Source organism: Salvelinus fontinalis, chromosome 1 (assembly GCF_029448725.1).
Source record: "Salvelinus fontinalis isolate EN_2023a chromosome 1, ASM2944872v1, whole genome shotgun sequence".
NCBI classification, from domain to species: Eukaryota; Metazoa; Chordata; class Actinopteri; order Salmoniformes; family Salmonidae; genus Salvelinus; species Salvelinus fontinalis.
The window spans coordinates 7,421,035-7,437,783 of record NC_074665.1 but is presented as its reverse complement, the minus strand read 5'-3'; the positions used below and the strand labels follow the sequence as shown (position 1 = coordinate 7,437,783).

At 45.7% G+C, this 16,749-nt stretch overlaps 1 protein-coding gene across 2 annotated transcripts in view; it reads left to right on the top strand.

Moving 5' to 3' along the window:
- Positions 1-13,058, top strand: part of elp4 (elongator acetyltransferase complex subunit 4) — a 143,659-nt gene extending 130,601 nt beyond the window's left edge. For both annotated transcript variants that reach the window (XM_055863753.1, XM_055863839.1), the window contains exon 10: positions 10,670-13,058. In XM_055863753.1, coding sequence (XP_055719728.1) covers positions 10,670-10,801 — 132 coding nt within the window. In that variant the 3' untranslated portion in view covers positions 10,802-13,058. The remainder of the gene's footprint in view (positions 1-10,669) is intronic.
- Positions 13,059-16,749: the final 3,691 nt, after the last annotated feature.

Sequence of the window (16,749 nt, the reverse complement as noted above, 5' to 3'; positions counted from 1 at the left end):
CCTTCTCTTCCCTCGTTCTCCCCTCTTCCCTCGTTCTCCCCTCTTCCCTCGTTCTCCCCTCTCCCCTTCTCTTCCCTCGTTCTCCCCTCTCCCCTTCTCTTCCCTTGTTCTCCCCTTCTCTTCCCTCGTTCTCCCCTCTCCCCTTCTCTTCCCTCGTTCTCTCCCTCATTCTCTCTCCTTTTCTTCCCAGTCCTTAATCAGTGCCATATAAGTGTTTTTCTGAGAGCCGTCCTCTCCCCTTCTGAGGGGTCAACGTCTTACCCAATCTGACACAGTAAAGTCACTATCACCTTTTACTTGTCAAACGTAATACCTGTAAACTGTTTGTGAACGAGGAGAGGAGAGGAGAGGATTTATGTTTTTTAGGAAGGCCAAGTTGCCTGAGTCAGCTCAGTGAATTCACATTGTAAATATCACTCTGTCACATCTGAGGTCAGTGTGTGTGTGTGCACTGAAACGCATTAATAAGCCATGATAAAACAACCCTAGTAAATCTGCCCTGTATTTCATTCATGGTGACTGATGCTGTGAGAGAGAATCAGAGGGCAGAGGCTTCCTGAACCCACAACCTGGGATGATGCATTGTGGGAGATTGAGTTCTATGGAATGTTAGCATGATCCATGTGAATTCACCTACAAGGCCAAAATACTTTGTAACTGATAACAGAGAAACTGGTTACATTGTTTATGGTCCAACAGTGGTGTTTGAGACTAAGATATCCACAGGCTTGCTGACTGACCTGATGTGAAGGATAGATGAGGATGTCCAAGCTTTTTCAGTCTTCGCTTTATCCTTTTATACAGAGCCATTTTAAACCTTAGTACTGATTTCAGTGTCTGACATTCCTAGACTACAGAGGGAAATATGTGCATACCAGATGTGTGTGTTACTCTTCATTGTTATACAGTACTATGGTATCAAAGTCATGGTTTGAGTGTTAAAATGTGTATTTGGGGCTAGTGGTCTCCCAGATATGCTGTCATAACCTATGCAGCCATGTACTCTGCTATGGGCCTATTGGAAGTGAAGGCAACACTTAAACGTGTTTGTACCCCGCGCCCTCTACGCCCTTCCACCCCGTCTTGCACCGTCCCTGGGCTCCATGTCACCCCAGGGTCCAATGTCTGCCTGGCCACCCGCTGACTGTGCCCCAATCCATAACGCCAACGTCACCCCCTCCTCTTCCCCCACTGGGGTCATCATACTCTCACCCATTGCTCCCTAACACTATTTTGCCCAAGGTCAAAGCTAGCACTGCCCTCTAAAAAGAAAGGAAATGAAACTGAAAGCAGCTAAAAATGGCCCGACCCTGCGCTCCCCCTTAAAGCTACTGACTGAGCTAGCTACCTCAAGGCTACTGACGGGGCTGGCCAGAGGAACCCAGCAGATAGTGTAGGGCAGGGATGGGTAACTTTGATGGGGGTGGGGGCCACAAAAAGATCTGAACTCATCATGAGGGGCTGCAGTTGCTTGCGGGTTTGCTTACTCACATACATAGAATTTCATGCAATTCTACTCATTTTGCCATAGGGGGGAGAGAAATGTTACAATTTATTATATATCTGTGTGAGACTGACTAAGAAAATCAATGGGGGCCCCCTGGCCGGTAATTCAACCATGATAACACGTTTAGATCGCTGGCCACTAAACTAACTTAGCAATGTAAAAATGTTACCTGACATGGGCTAACGGACTGACTTTTCAGTCTCTGGCTCAACCAGAAACATGCTGCTGTATAAACACCTCTCTGAATGCAGCTTGTGTATTCTACTACTGTCACTGGCAAGGAAGTTGAGACCCAGACTGAGATTGATTTGAGGGCCTTCAAAAGGGGGCCACGGGCAGCCAGTTGTCCATCCATGGTGTAGGGGAAGAGGGTGATGATGATGTTATTGTCTTCTGTTGTGCTTCGTCTGCCCTCTTGCACTAGTAGTTACATCTTTTATGCTGCTTCAGGCAGGTTTTTCACACAACTGTGATGTTTAATGAATCTTATTTCAGGAACATGATCACCGTTTAGGACAAATGTGTCTGAATTTGCAACCGATGCAATTTTTTCATCTTCCATTTCAGAGGCATGGAGCGTGAGTGAGCTCTACTCGAGAGAAACACAAACATTCCATTTGAAATGAAAAACCCTCTAGAAATAATTGCATCTCATCAGTTTCCTGTTTTAACAAGTTGAATTCAATGGAATAGTTTGTTCAGAATTAGTCCCATCCCTTTCATTCCAATTTCGTGACTATAATTACCCCCAGAATATTCCTTGCTCGTCCTCCTGCCTTGTCTGTCTGAAGCATTAGCCACTGAGCAGAAGAGGCATGGCTCCTGTGTCTCCGTCTGTGTCTCTGTCTGTTGCTGTGTCTCCGTCTGTGTCTCTGTCAGTTGCTGTGTCTCCTGCTGTGTCTCTGTCTGTTGCTGTGTCTCCATCTGTGTCTCTGTCTGTTGCTGCGTCTCCGTCTGTGTCTCTGCCTGTGGCTGTGTCTGTGTCTCTGTCTGTTGCTGCGTCTCTGTCTGTTGCTGCGTCTCCGTCTGTGTCTCTGCCTGTTGCTGTGTCTGTGTCTCTGTCTGTTGGACCTGACAAAGACCCAGCTCAGATCCAAGTCTTGTCTACTATTAAAGGTGCTACGAGTAACATAATGGACCTTTTTAGTTTGTTTCTCTCTGTAAGTATAGTGTGATGTTTACCACAACATTGCTGTGTCCGTCTGTCTGTGACTGTCTCCAGGGATATCTTGGGTCACTCAGACAGGCAGGTGACACAGAGAATAGATGACATTCAGTTCAGTTAGAGAAAGGGTGTGGCGGGGCCTCCCGGGTGGCGCAGTGGTCTAGGGCACTGCATCGCAGTGCTAACTGCGCCACCAGAGTCTCTGGGTTTGCGCCCAGGCTCTGTCGCAGCCGGCCGCGACCGGGAGGTCCGTGGGGCGACGCACAATTGGCATAGCGTCGTCCGGGGTAGGGAGGGTTTGGCCGGTAGGGATATCCTTGTCTCATCGCGCTCCAGCGACACCTGTGGCGGGCCGGGCGCAGTGCGCGCCAGCCAAGGGGGCCAGGTACACGGTGTTTCCTCCGACACATTGGTGCGGCTGGCTTCCGGGTTGGAGGCGCGCTGTGTTAAGAAGCAGTACGGCTGGTTGGGTTGTGCTTCGGAGGACGCATGGCTTTCGACCTTCGTCTCTCCCGAGCCCGTACGGGAGTTGTAGCGAAGAGACAAGGTAGTAATTACTAGCGATTGGATACCACGAAAATTGGGGAGAAAATGGGATAAAAAAAAATACAAAAATAAAAATTAAAAAAAAGAGAAAGGGTGTGGCATCTTCTCATGACTGAAACATGAGATCCATCCTAATTGTCCCCTCTGTTTCTGTCTCCACCTCCTAAAATATACCAATAGCTCATAGTTAGCTAGTCACTGTCATGTCCACCTCCGTTGCTGAACGGAACATTTTACAACAGAAATAAAACAACAACAAAGGTTTTTTTATTGACACATATTCTATTCCTGCTAGAATTCCCAAAAGCAGGTGGTTTCTGAGCCAAGCCACAGTGAGGTAAATGGTCCTCAGTCGTAGGGTTATTGTGAGGTCACGACCGTCCGGAGATCCTGTTGCACTCTCTCTCCCAGCACAAAAGAAAAGGAAGGCAGAGCTTCTCCTCAGCTTTTGTTATATCCAAGGTGGGCTAGAATTACCAATGTAATGGGATTTTTTTTAAAGCTGCTCCTGCGTTTTCTGTCTGGCCAGCGGAAGTATTCTCTGAAATTGCCATTGCAATGTGACGACAGTTTGTCCCTCAAATAGAAAAGAACGTCACCTGATTTGTGTGGAGTTTGAGTTAGTCTGAGTTAATACTAGTTCCTCTAACTTTGACAAATGCTTTCCCACACAATGTAGTGTAACTCGATAGCAGTGGGGGATGAAGGTTTTGGGAGGGGATTTGGTGGTGTAGGCTGAATGAACAAGTCTGGTGAATGACTGGGACATTTCTACACCTTTTCAGCTGGCAGACTTTCTCTTTCGGTTTTGACCCTTGACCTAAAGGACAGATTGGGTTGTGGAATGGGAGGGATATTGGACTGGTGTCATGGACAGCCAATATTTTTACACTGGCTGCACTGCATCCCAATGTTGAAAAGGAGAAGGGAATTGGTTTTGGATGTATGATATGAGCAGTGTGGTTTTTCATGAATACTGAACAAAGCTACACATACTGTAGGCTGATGTCCATCGCCTCCATCTTGAATGTGGAATTACCCCACCAACACCACAAATATAGAGTTGTTGGAATGCGTTTATGTTTTGTTTACGTTATTGGGAATAATATTGTGTGTTTATGGTTTAATCTTAGTTCCTAACTCCAACTTTCCTGACTCCAATTGATGAAATGGTTATTCTTAAGATTGCGTTTTCACATTAGTAATAGTTTCAATGGCTGATTTAGGATCAGGATCATCCATGTTTCCTAATGCTTTTTGCAATTTGCAAGTGACACGAATGGTAATAATATGTTCTTGGAAGTACAAACCAAACATTCTAAGTCCCTTAAGATGTGTGTTCTCTTAACATCTCTGGGATATGTGGGACGCTAGCATCCAACATCCAGTGAAAATGCAGAGGGACAAATTCAAATAAATTACTATTAAAATGAAACTTTCATGAAGTCACACATGCAATACACCAAATTAAAGCTACACTTGTTGTAAATCCAGCCATGTGTCAGATTTCAAAAAGGCTTTACGACGAAAGCACATCAAACGATTATGTTAGGTCAGTACATAGCCAAAGAAAAACTTCAATTTTTCCAGCCAAAGAGAGGCGTCACAAAAAGAATAAATAGAGATAAAATTAATCACTAACCTTTGATGATCTTCATCAGATGACACTCATAGGAATTCATGTTACACAATACATGTATGTTTTGTTCGATAACGTTCATATTTATATCCCAAAATCTCAGTTTACATTTTTCAGTAATGTTCAGTAATGTTTTGCTTCCAAAACATCCCGTGAATTTGCAGGAAGCCACATCAATTTACAGAAATACTCATTATAAATGTTGATGAAAATACATGTGTTATTCATGGAACTTTAGATAAACTTCTCCTTAATGCCACCGCTGTGTCAGATTTCAAAAAAAGCTTTACCGAAAAAGCACACCATGCAATAATCTGAGTACAGCGCTCAGAGCCCAATCGACCCAAAGAGATATCTGCCATGTTGGAGTCAACATAAGTCATAAATAGAATTATAAATATTTACTTACCTTTGATGATCTTCATCAGAATGCACTCCCAGGAATCACAGTTCCACAATAAATGTTTGATTTGTTCGATAAAGTCCATCATTTATATCCAAACACCTCCTTTTGTTTGCGCGTTTAGTACACAATCCAAACTGACGACTCGCGGGCAGGTCCAGGAGAAAGTTCAGACGAAAAGTCATATTACAGTCAGTAGAAACATGTCAAACTAAGTATAGAATCAATCTTTAGGATGTTTTTGTCATAAATCTTCAATAATGTTCCAACCGGAGAATTCCTTTGTCTTCAGAAATGCAATGAAACGCAAGCTACCTCTCATGTGAATGTGCGTGACCAGGTCGTGGCACTCTGCCAGACCTCTGACTCAATCCCCTCTCATTCCCCCCTCCTTTATAGTAGAAGCATCAAACAAGGTTCTATAGACTGTTGACATCTAGTGGAAGCCTTATGAAGTGCAACATTACCCCATTTCCACTGTATCTTGGATAGGCAAAGAGTTGAAACACTACAAACCTCAGATTTCCCACTTCCCGGTTGGATTTTTTTCTCAGGTTTTTGCCTGCCATATGAGTTCTGTTATACTCACAGACATCATTCAAACAGTTTTAGAAACTTCAGAGTGTTCTATCCAAATCTACTAGTAATATGCATATATTAGCAACTGGGACTGAGTAGCAGGCCGTTTACTCTGGGCACGCTTTTCATCCAAATGTGAAAATGCTGCCCCCTATCCATTTTAGTAGGTGTTTATGGTAAATATGTAATTCCCCTGAGCACGTTCCTACATCAGCTTGACCAATCTACCAATCGTCATGTGTTCCAACTAAGTGTTGGGTTTCCCAGAGTTGTAAGCAGTACAGTGACACACACACACACACGTATGTTTGTTTATTCCATGTGTAAATCTGTGTTTGTGTCGCACTGCTTTGCTTTATCTTGGCCAGGTTGCAGTTGTAAATGAGAACTTGTTCTCAACTAGCCTACCTGGTTAAATATAGGTGAATAAATAAAAAACACAGGGCCCTTTTAGAAGTGTGACTAAAATGAATGTGGACTAAATTACCTGTTAAATGATTACCTCGTACCGCAGTCATTAGCAGAGAGTTAGCGCACGCGGAATGTCTTTGAAGGAGGGCTGCTTTGTGAGAGCAGGTTGGTTCCCTCTAAGCTCTGTTTGGGGCAAATCAGATCTATATGGATCATAGAAACGTGCTTACATACAGTGGTATAAACACACTTAGACCCCAAACAAGTCCTTCTGTTGGAGAACTTTTCTGCCCCCTGCGCTCAATGCTACATTCACAAAGCATCTCAGAGTAGGAGTACTGATCTAGGATCAGACTCCCCCCCCGTCCAAATAGTCTCATTATACTCTAAAGGAAGCTAAACTGATCCTAGATCAGCACTCCTACTCTGAGATGCTTTGTTATGAGATTCTCTTCTACCCGCCATTTGTTATCTGAAGTGACCAGCTATGCCCACTGTCGAACGCCATCTCCCATCAGTAGCTGAGGCTTGAGGTGAGGCAGGGTGTAAGGAGGGGCGTAAATAAGCTGTGGGGGTTTGTCCATTGTGGGGGGATATTAGTAACCCTCTTAGGCAAAGCCAGTCTCTGGGCCTGACCCCGAGGGCTCATTTGAAGTGCTTAGCGCTCGTTTGGGGCTTTGTCGCACCCCTCGCCCCATTGGCAGTGTCGACCCCAGCCCAGCCAGCCCCTGTGGCTGTGGAGCAGCGCCGAGCCAGGGACCTTTACCCCTGCGTGCCACGGGGGAGTGGACACACACACACACACACACACACACACACACACACACACACACACACACACACACACACACACACACACACACACACACACACACACACACACACACACACACACACACACACACACACACACACACACACACACACCCTAGCTAACACACAGTCGCATGCATACACCAGCTAGCACACACACACACACAATCTCTATCTAACACACACACACACACAGAGAGTCCCCCGTTCCCCAACTCAGCCAATGGTCTTATTTCCCTCTGTCCACTCCCACCCCCATCCCTCTGTTCCATTCTCTTTTTCCACCCCCTGAGGGTTGCCAGGCAACAGGAAAATAGTTCACACACAACCTCACACATGCCCTATGTCTGAGAGGGCTTTCTGGATGTCCTTGTTTCCATCATGGAGTGTGGCGGTCATAAAGGGCTTAGAGAGAGCCTTCCTGTCTGTCTGTGTTTCTGTGGGACACTCTCATCCACTGACCAACATATCACCACGTAGACTTCTCTTAATGGGAAGTTATATCACAGCTGTGAGTTATATGAAACAATGTGTGTAACTACACTGCAATTCCACTGACAATCAATACCAATACTGTATATACTACATACCAATGGGTATCAGCAATGTGTTTGTCACTGCCATGTGAATGCATGGATTTAGGGTCACTTCAACTTTTGATCAAGGAAGGTTTGTCACCTCTCTGATAGTCTGAGATGTCTTCTCAGACCTGCTGTCAGAGAGGCCCCAGGGAGGGCTGTTGGTACGCTGCCTCTCCCTCTCTTGTCGCCATCGATTGCTCTGGTCTGCCCCTGAACTCAAATGTTAGGGGAGCTGAGCAGCTCTTCTGGATTGGTTTGACCTTCCGCTTCGCACATGCTCAGTGGGGGTCTGTGATCCCTGAGCCAAACATGCACACACAGTGCACACAGTACACACAGTACACCCCCCCCCCCCCCCCCCCCGCCCCACACACACACACACACACACACACACACACACACACCAGGCAGGTAGCGAGGTCTGTAGGTGTCTGACAGCCAGGCAACGGTGTGATGTGTTTTCTGTCCTCACCCACTGAGGAACGATGTATATGTCATTGATTTTCTCTCTACCCAGTTTCCGCTGCTGTGCACTTAGCAGGGCTGACTCCTGGCCTGATCAATGCATTGTTTTTCTTTTTCAATCACACTCCACTGAGCTGGAGACACGAAAGGTCACACAGGCAAAGTTTTGGCAGGGGTGGAGGGGGCATATGGAGGCCCTGTAGCATGATGTGGGTGTGTGTTGTAGGAATGTGCTTTTTATTTCCCACTGAAAAGAAACGACAGTTCATCACTGATGTTTTGACCACCTGGTATCTATCATGGTTGTGCTGTGATGCTTAGTCAAATCCAGCTCACTTCACCTAGTCTGTATCAAATGACCTAAATCACCAGGGTTATGACCTTCACCCATTCCTGTAGGCACCTCCGGTAGGCATCGTCTGTCCTTACCCTCTCTCACCTTAGGTTAAGCATAGCCTTAACCACATGCTCTCTAGACTTTAGCATCTCCAGATGAACCTCTTGCTAATCATCTATAGTCTCCAGGCTCAACCAGGCTTCACCTGCCCATAGATAACCTCTGGGCTCTGATTCCTCCTGTTTCCTGCTGCTGCCTGTCAGACACGTAGGTCATTGGTGTATCTTTATGGTCTGACATACTTCACCGTGACAACACAGACGTGTTCACCGGACAGGAGAGGTGCAGTTGTCCATGTGACAGACTGACTGCTGACCTGGGAGCTGCTGGAGGGGCTTGAGAATCCCTTTCAATCCAATGTTATTCAAGCCTGTATTTGGTAGATCTCAATACCCTTTACAATAGACATTTAGAAAGGACATAAAACATTTCAGTACAAACTCTGTTGAATGCACCGGCGATGGTACTAGCTTGTTAAAAGTTCTATTCAAATGAGCCATATCAGATCAACTGTAAAGCCCCAATCTAGAAGCCCTGATAATGCTGTAGCCAAGTGGAATGTGCATGTCCACCCCCAGAGGCTTTGTGGAGTGGGACGTCATCTCCTCACGTAGTGATGCTGTTAACCCCCGTACCCAAACACATAGTCATTAGAGGACAGATGAGGATCTCTGGGAGGGGAGGGGCTCTCCTTAAGCTGCGTGGCTGGAGGGGGTGAGGGTCGGGCAGGCACAGGGGGTTAAGAGAGGTGGGTGGAGGTGTGGACCACTGGGTTTCGGATGTCTAGTAGATTCCACCTGAGGTAAATTATAGGGGTTTAGGTTCTACTGGGGAGAGCAGAGCACTGCCATCCCACACATTTCCTCACCATACAGTACACACACTCATTTCCCCAACACACATCAACTCTGATAACACACACACACAATCTTAATTTAGAGAGATCATCGCTTACAGCCCAGAGATACTCAGAAGCAGCCTCTGTCCGTAAACACTCCACCCCACATACACACACTGGGCCGACTCATCGCCTCCTCTTCACATTGTTCCTGAAGTGCCGTTAACGCCACTCTTATGACCCCTCGGGTGGACCAGGGCAGCCCCTCTTAGCCTGTTGAGTTGTTAGCGTTGAGGCTTTACGTCAGTAGGCATCATTAGCCTAGCGTCTTTGTGTTGTTATGACCCTCCGAGAGGACCAGGGCAGCCCCTCTTAGCCTGTTGAGTTGTTAGCGTGTTAGCGTTGAGGCTTTACGTCAATAGGCATCATTAGCCTAGCGTCTTTGTGTTGTTATGACCCTCCGAGAGGACCAGGGCAGCCCTTCTTAGCCTGTTGAGTTGTTAGCGTTGAGGCTTTACGTTAGTCTTTGTGTTATGTTGGCCCAGAGCAGCTCCAAAGATTAGCCCTGCTGGGGAACAAGTTACTCTTGCTGCTAAAGAGTTTGATTCTAATGACTCCGGTATTAGCCCTAGTCAAGTGTGTTACACACTCACACACACACTCTCCACACAAATTCTCAAACTCGTACAATCCCACGCATACACATTACTCTATTCACACCTTGACAAAGCACACACACACACCGTGTCCCCCTGAGCTGTCACAGAGCTAAATCTCTCTGAGGTATTTAGCGACACGCTAGCAGGTTTCCTCCACACTGGCCGTGCTGAGCAGAAGGGAGTACTAAAGCAGCTGAAACCACTTACACTAGGGCTCTCAACCCTGTTCCTGGAGAGCTACCCTCCTGGAGCTTTTCTCTCCAACCAGCTAATTATTAGAATCAGATGTGCTAGATTAGGTTTGTAGAAAAAACCTGCAGGACGGTAGCTCTCCAGGAACAGCGTTAGAGAGCCCTGATTTACACCCAACATGGGCTCTCTGTGACCACAACATCACTGGAGTGGAGAATGCCACTGTCTATGTTGATGTATTTCTGTCAACAAATTAAATAATATCTCTCTCTCCCTCTTTTTCCCCCTCCATCTCCCCTCTCACTTTTTTGCTCTTTCTCTCTCTCTCTCTCTCTCTGTCTCTCTCTCTCACCCACTCTCTCTCACTCTTTTTCCTCTCCTCCCTCTCTCTCTGTCTGTTGCGCTCTCTCTCCTCTCTCTCTCTCTCTCTCTCTCTCTCTCTCTCTCTCTGTCTCTCTCTCTCTCTGTGTACAGAGACTACATCTGCCTCCAGACCTGTCAGAGACGGTGAGTCGTGTGAGCCGGGGAGAGCTGACAGGGACAGCCATGGTGGGCTCCTCAGGCTGTGGCTCCGGCTCCACTGGCAACAGACATCTGGACTTCTAGAACCCCCCTCACCATCATCGCCGCTGGCAACAAACATCTGGACTTCTAGAACCCCCTCACCATCATCACCGCTGGCAACAAACATCTGGACTTCTAGAACCCCCTCACCATCATCACCGCTGGCAACAAACATCTGGACTTCTAGAACCCCCTCACCATCATCACCGCTGGCAACAAACATCTGGACTTCTAGAACCCCCCTCACCATCATCGCCGCTGGCAACAAACATCTGGACTTCTAGAACCCCCTCACCATCATCACCGCTAGCAACAAACATCTGGACTTCTGGAACCCCCTCACCATTATCACCGCTGGCAACAAACACCTGGACTTCTGGAACCCCCTCAACATTATCACCGCTGGCAACAAACACCTGGACTTCTGGAACCCCCTCAACATTATCACCGCTTGCAACAAACATCTGGACTTCTAGAACCCCCTCAACATTATCACCGCTGGCAACAAACACATGGACTTCTAGAACCCCCTCAACATCATCACCGCTGGCAACAAACACCTGGACTTCTGGAACCCCCTCACCATTGTCACCGCTGGCAACAAACACCTGGACTTCTAGGACCCCCTTTACCATCATCACCGCTGGCAACAAACATCTGGACTTTTGGAACCCCCTCACCATTATCACCGCTGGCAACAAACACCTGGACTTCTAGAACCCCACTCACCATCATCACCGCTGGCAACAAACACCTGGACTTCTGGAACCCCCTCACCATTATGACCGCTGGCAACAAACACCTGGACTTCTAGAACCCCCTCAACATTATCACCGCTGGCAACAAACATCTGGACTTCTAGAACCCCCTCAACATTATCACTGCTGGTAACAAACATCTGGACTTCTAGAACCCCACTCAACATTATCACTGCTGGCAACAAACATCTGGACTTCTAGAAACCCCACTCACCATTATCACCGCTGGCAACCAACATCTGGACCTCTGGAACCGCTAGGACTCTTTCGCCATGGCAACCCATTACCCATGGTTACTCTGCAGACTGTTACACCACTGTCACATTGTCAACCGTTTCCCTGCCAACCGTTTTTGCCCGCCAATCTTTTCCCTTCAATTGGCCTAGCACTTTCCTTCCTTTACTAGCACCCTCCTTCCTTTACTAGCACCCTCCTTCCTTTACTAGCACCCTCCTTCCTTTACTAGCACCCTCCTTCCTTTACTAGCACCCTCCTTCCTTTACTAGCACCCTCCTTCCTTTACTAGCACCCTCCTTCCTTTACTAGCACCCTCCTTCCTTTACTAGCACCCTCCTTCCTTTACTAGCACCTTCCTTCCTTTACTAGCACCTTCCTTCCTTTACTAGCACCCTCCTTCCTTTACTAGCACCCTCCTTCCTTTACTAGCACCCTCCTTCCTTTACTAGCACCCTCCTTCCTTTACTAGCACCCTCCTTCCTTTACTAGCACCCTCTTTCCTTTACTAGCACCCTCCTTCCTTTACTAGCACCCTCCTTCCTTTACTAGCACCCTCCTTCCTTTACTAGCACCCTCCTTCCTTTACTAGCACCCTCCTTCCTTTACTAGCACCCTCCTTCCTTTACTAGCACCCTCTTTCCTTTACTAGCACCCTCCTTCCTTTACTAGGACACTTTGACATTTGATATTTTAGTAAATGCTATTGTGTAGCGCGACTGTATTGAAGTAAGGAGGCAGCGACACTCCATCCAAGTCCCTCTATGTAACTCTGTCATCTTGTTGTGACTGGGCCTGTCTCAGGGAGAGAGGAGGTGGGGGGATCATTTCAACGGGATATCTGTAATGAAACACACCATCCTGCTATTTCACCATCCTGCTGTTTCACCATCCTGCTGTTTAACCATCCTGCTATTTCACCATCCTGCTATTTCACCATCCTGCTATTTCACCATCCTGCTATTTCACCATCCTGCTATTTCACCATCCTGCTATTTCACCATCCTGCTATTTCACCATCCTGCTATTTCACCATCCTGCTATTTCACCATCCTGCTATTTCACCATCCTGCTGTTTCACCATCCTGCTGTTTAACCATCCTGCTATTTCACCATCCTGCTATTTCACCATCCTGCTATTTCACCATCCTGCTATTTCACCATCCTGCTATTTCACCATCCTGCTATTTCACCATCCTGCTATTTCACCATCCTGCTATTTCACCATCCTGCTATTTCACCATTCAATCAAAGGCATCTTGAAAATATGTTTTTTGATAAGTTGAATAAATGTGTACAAATCCATACCTCCATGTTTCATAGCCTGTTTTCCTGGCTTATTGGGAACTTTGGACGTTTCTATCGTATCACCCATATTCTCCACAGATCTTTTCTGTCTGGCTTGTTCCCTATTAATGGTTGAGGTGAGCATTTGGATAGGGGAAGCTGATCCTAGATCTGTAGTTAGGGGCAACCAGGAGTAAATGGTTGGATGTGGGCGCAGGCTTCACAGCTCATCAGGTCTGTTATCTGGATGGACGGCTCTGCTATGACAAGACCAAAACAACAAATGAGGTCAGATGGTGACATGGAGAAAGACTGAATATACAGCATGTAAAATAAAACATGGCACTGTTTCTCTTCTGAGGTTGGTGTGGATGTTTTGCTTAATGAGGTGTGTGTGTGTGTGTGTGTGTGTGTGTGTGTGTGTGTGTGTGTGTGTGTGTGTGTGTGTGTATTTCACCCAAGCAATTCACATTTACTGGTGTAAGGTCACTAGGTCATTCTTTAAAGATCAGGCTATGACTTCATACAAGGTGGTCAGAGATTTGTGACACAATAAATATGATGCATGGCCTCTGAAGTGTTTGGTAAAAGAGATTTTGTAGATGTGAAGTTTTTTGAAAGGCTATCGATAGTAGCAATGGAACCCGGAGGCCTTCTTTTGCAAGTAGTCTAAAATATTACACTAAGCTTGTTGTTTAGGTCTGTCTGTAACATGCACACATGTTGTCCCAGCTCATATTTCAGTTGACACAACCTTATTTGACTCCAGGGGAAATTGTATTGTAATGTAGAAATGGTGAGCCCTGCATTATGCATCCTAGGGGTTACGTAAATCTCCTTATAGAGGGGGGAGAGGCTGATTCGTCTGGCTCTGCCTGCATACATTTACTTTAATGCACGACACTGTAGTTCTCTGTGTGAAGTAACTACAGTGTCTCTATCTAGGTGCCCTACTAAAGTCACATGACTGTGTTCCTGTACTGTAATCCCGGGGTGAGACTAACTACTTTAAAAGGACTACAACCAAATGGAAAGTGTGTAGGAATGATCATGGACCTACATTCACACAGATTCTGGATTGTGTCCAGCTCACTAATGATCACCCAAATGAAAGACAGTCAGGCAGCATCAAACATTTAAGAAAAAGATGGATAGAGGAAGATTTTTGTGCCAATTTTGACAGCGAGTAAATATAACACATATTCACTGTGGCCCTCTGGACCTTGTGGAAGACCAAATGGGAAATACAAGGTAACACCAGGTAGGCCAGTTGAGAACAAGTTCTCATTTACAACTGCGACCTGGCCAAGATAAAGCAAAGCAGTGCGACACAAACAACAACACATAGTTACACATGGAATAAACAAACATACAGTCAATATCACAATAGAAAAATCTATGTGAAGTGTGTGCAAATGTAAGATTAGGGAGGTAGGGCAATAAATAGGCCATAGAGGCAAAATGTAAGGTGCTGTTAAAATAAGGTGGTATGAAATATAAGGCGTAAAATATATGGTATGAAATATAAGGTGTTGTAAAATATATGGTATGAAATATAAGGTGTTGTAAAATATATGGTATGAAATATAAGGCGTTGTAAAATATATGGTATGAAATATAAGGTGATAAATATAAGGTGATAAATATAAGGTGATCTAAATTGCCTGGAAATCTAAGTTATTATGAAATCTAAGCTGACGTGTAATGTTACCTGGTGTCTCCTATCTGGGTGAAGTTCTAATGAACACACGTTGTGTTGTCCATTTCAGGTAGTCCAAACTCTTTGCTCACACAGTATCTTTCTCAAACAGGTAAAATTGTGATTCATGCATCACCTCCTTGGATCCCCCTCCTCCTCCCTGTCATCTTATTGGGTGACAGCTTTTCTTTTCTCTTTCTCACTTCAGTGTGTTCAACATGTCAACATGGTGTGCCCCAGAATCTGGACAAATACCTCCTCGTCCATCCTCTAGTCTACTACAACAAGTGTTGTTGACACGGTCCCTCTTCTGTTCCTTCTCTGTTGATAACTTTTCAGGTTAACTTTGGAGGCTCATAGTGGGTTTAATTATATGGTGCTGCTGGATATGTAGGAGGCTCATAGTGGGTTTAATTATATGGTGCTGCTGGATATGTAGGAGGCTCATAGGGGGTTAAATTATATGGTGCTGCTGGATATACCAGAGGCTCATAGGGGGTTAAATGATATGGTGCTGCTGGATATGTAGGAGGCTCATAGGGGGTTAAATGATATGGTGCTGCTGGATATGTAGGAGGCTCATAGGGGGATTAATTATATGGTGCTGCTGGATATGTAGGAGGCTCGTAGGGTGCTTAAATGATATGGTGCTGCAGGATATACCAGAGGCTCATCGGGGGTTAAATTAAATTGTGCTGCAGGATATACAGGAGGCTCATAGGGGGTTTAATTATATGGTGCTGCTGGATATACCAGAGGCTCATGGGGGGTTTAATTATATGGTGCTGCTTGATATACAGGAGGCTCATAGGGGGTTTAATTATATGGTGCTGCAGGATATACAGGAGGCTCATAGGGGGTTTAATTATATGGTGCTGCTTGATATGTAGGAGGCTCATAGTGGGTTTAATTATATGGTGCTGCTGGATATACCAGAGGCTCATAGGGGGTTAAATTATATGGTGCTGCTTGATATACAGGAGGCTGATATGGGGTTAAATTAAATTGTGCTAATGGACATGCAGGAGGCTCATCGGGGGATACATGAAATTGTGCTAATAAGAATGCATATGCTAGGTGCTCATTAATTAGATATTCATATGGTGTTCCTATATTCGATAGTGATGGGAAAACAGTGGAGTGCTTTTATCATAGGATAGTGTACAGAACACGCTGCAGAGACGTCTGCCTTTCAGAGAGAGAGAGTCCTTAAGTCTGAGTGGTACTGCTCCATTGAAAGTGACTGATCCGGTTGACACCTCTGAATGGGTGAGAGGCTGCTTATGTTTGCCGTTGTGGGTGTGCAGACCAACTCAATACAAACAAGCCATGATCGTTGTGTCACTGCTCAAACATAGATGGACCAAAGATGGCAGAGAAAAATGTAGATTTTATCACTTCTATCACGACAAGAATTTCGCTACTCCCGCTATAACATCTGCTAAATATGTGTATGTGGCCAATAACGTTTTATCTGACTTGGCCCTGTTTGAATGGCGACTCACGCTCTTGCATGTACCATGTGGCTGTTTAGAATTTATGCTTTTTTTCTTTTTGCATGTTATTGTACCTGTATCACTCAAGCCTCATCCCTCTTGCCTGCTCTCTCTCTCGCCTGTAAATATTGATGTTCTTTCTCTGGCAATGCAGCTGCCTAAACTGTTCTGTCTCCCTCCTCACGACATCTCTGCTCCAGCCTTGTGTTGAAGAGGGGCAAACGTATTGTGTTGTAATAGTTTGCATAAAGACCTGAACAATGGTTTGAATAGAGAGACTGTCTCCCCTTCCCCCCAAAACCTCTGTTATTAACATTACCTTCATTTGCTTCTATTGGTCTTCAACAAGAGTTTGTTCTGAAGCCACTGATGTGGTGTGTAATGTACAGATCTGCAGCAGGTAGCCTAGCGGTTAGAGCGATAGGCCAGTAACAGAAAGGTTGTTAGTTTGAATACCTGAGCCGACAAGGTGAAAAACTGTCGATGTGCCCTTGAGCAAGGCACTTAACCCTAATT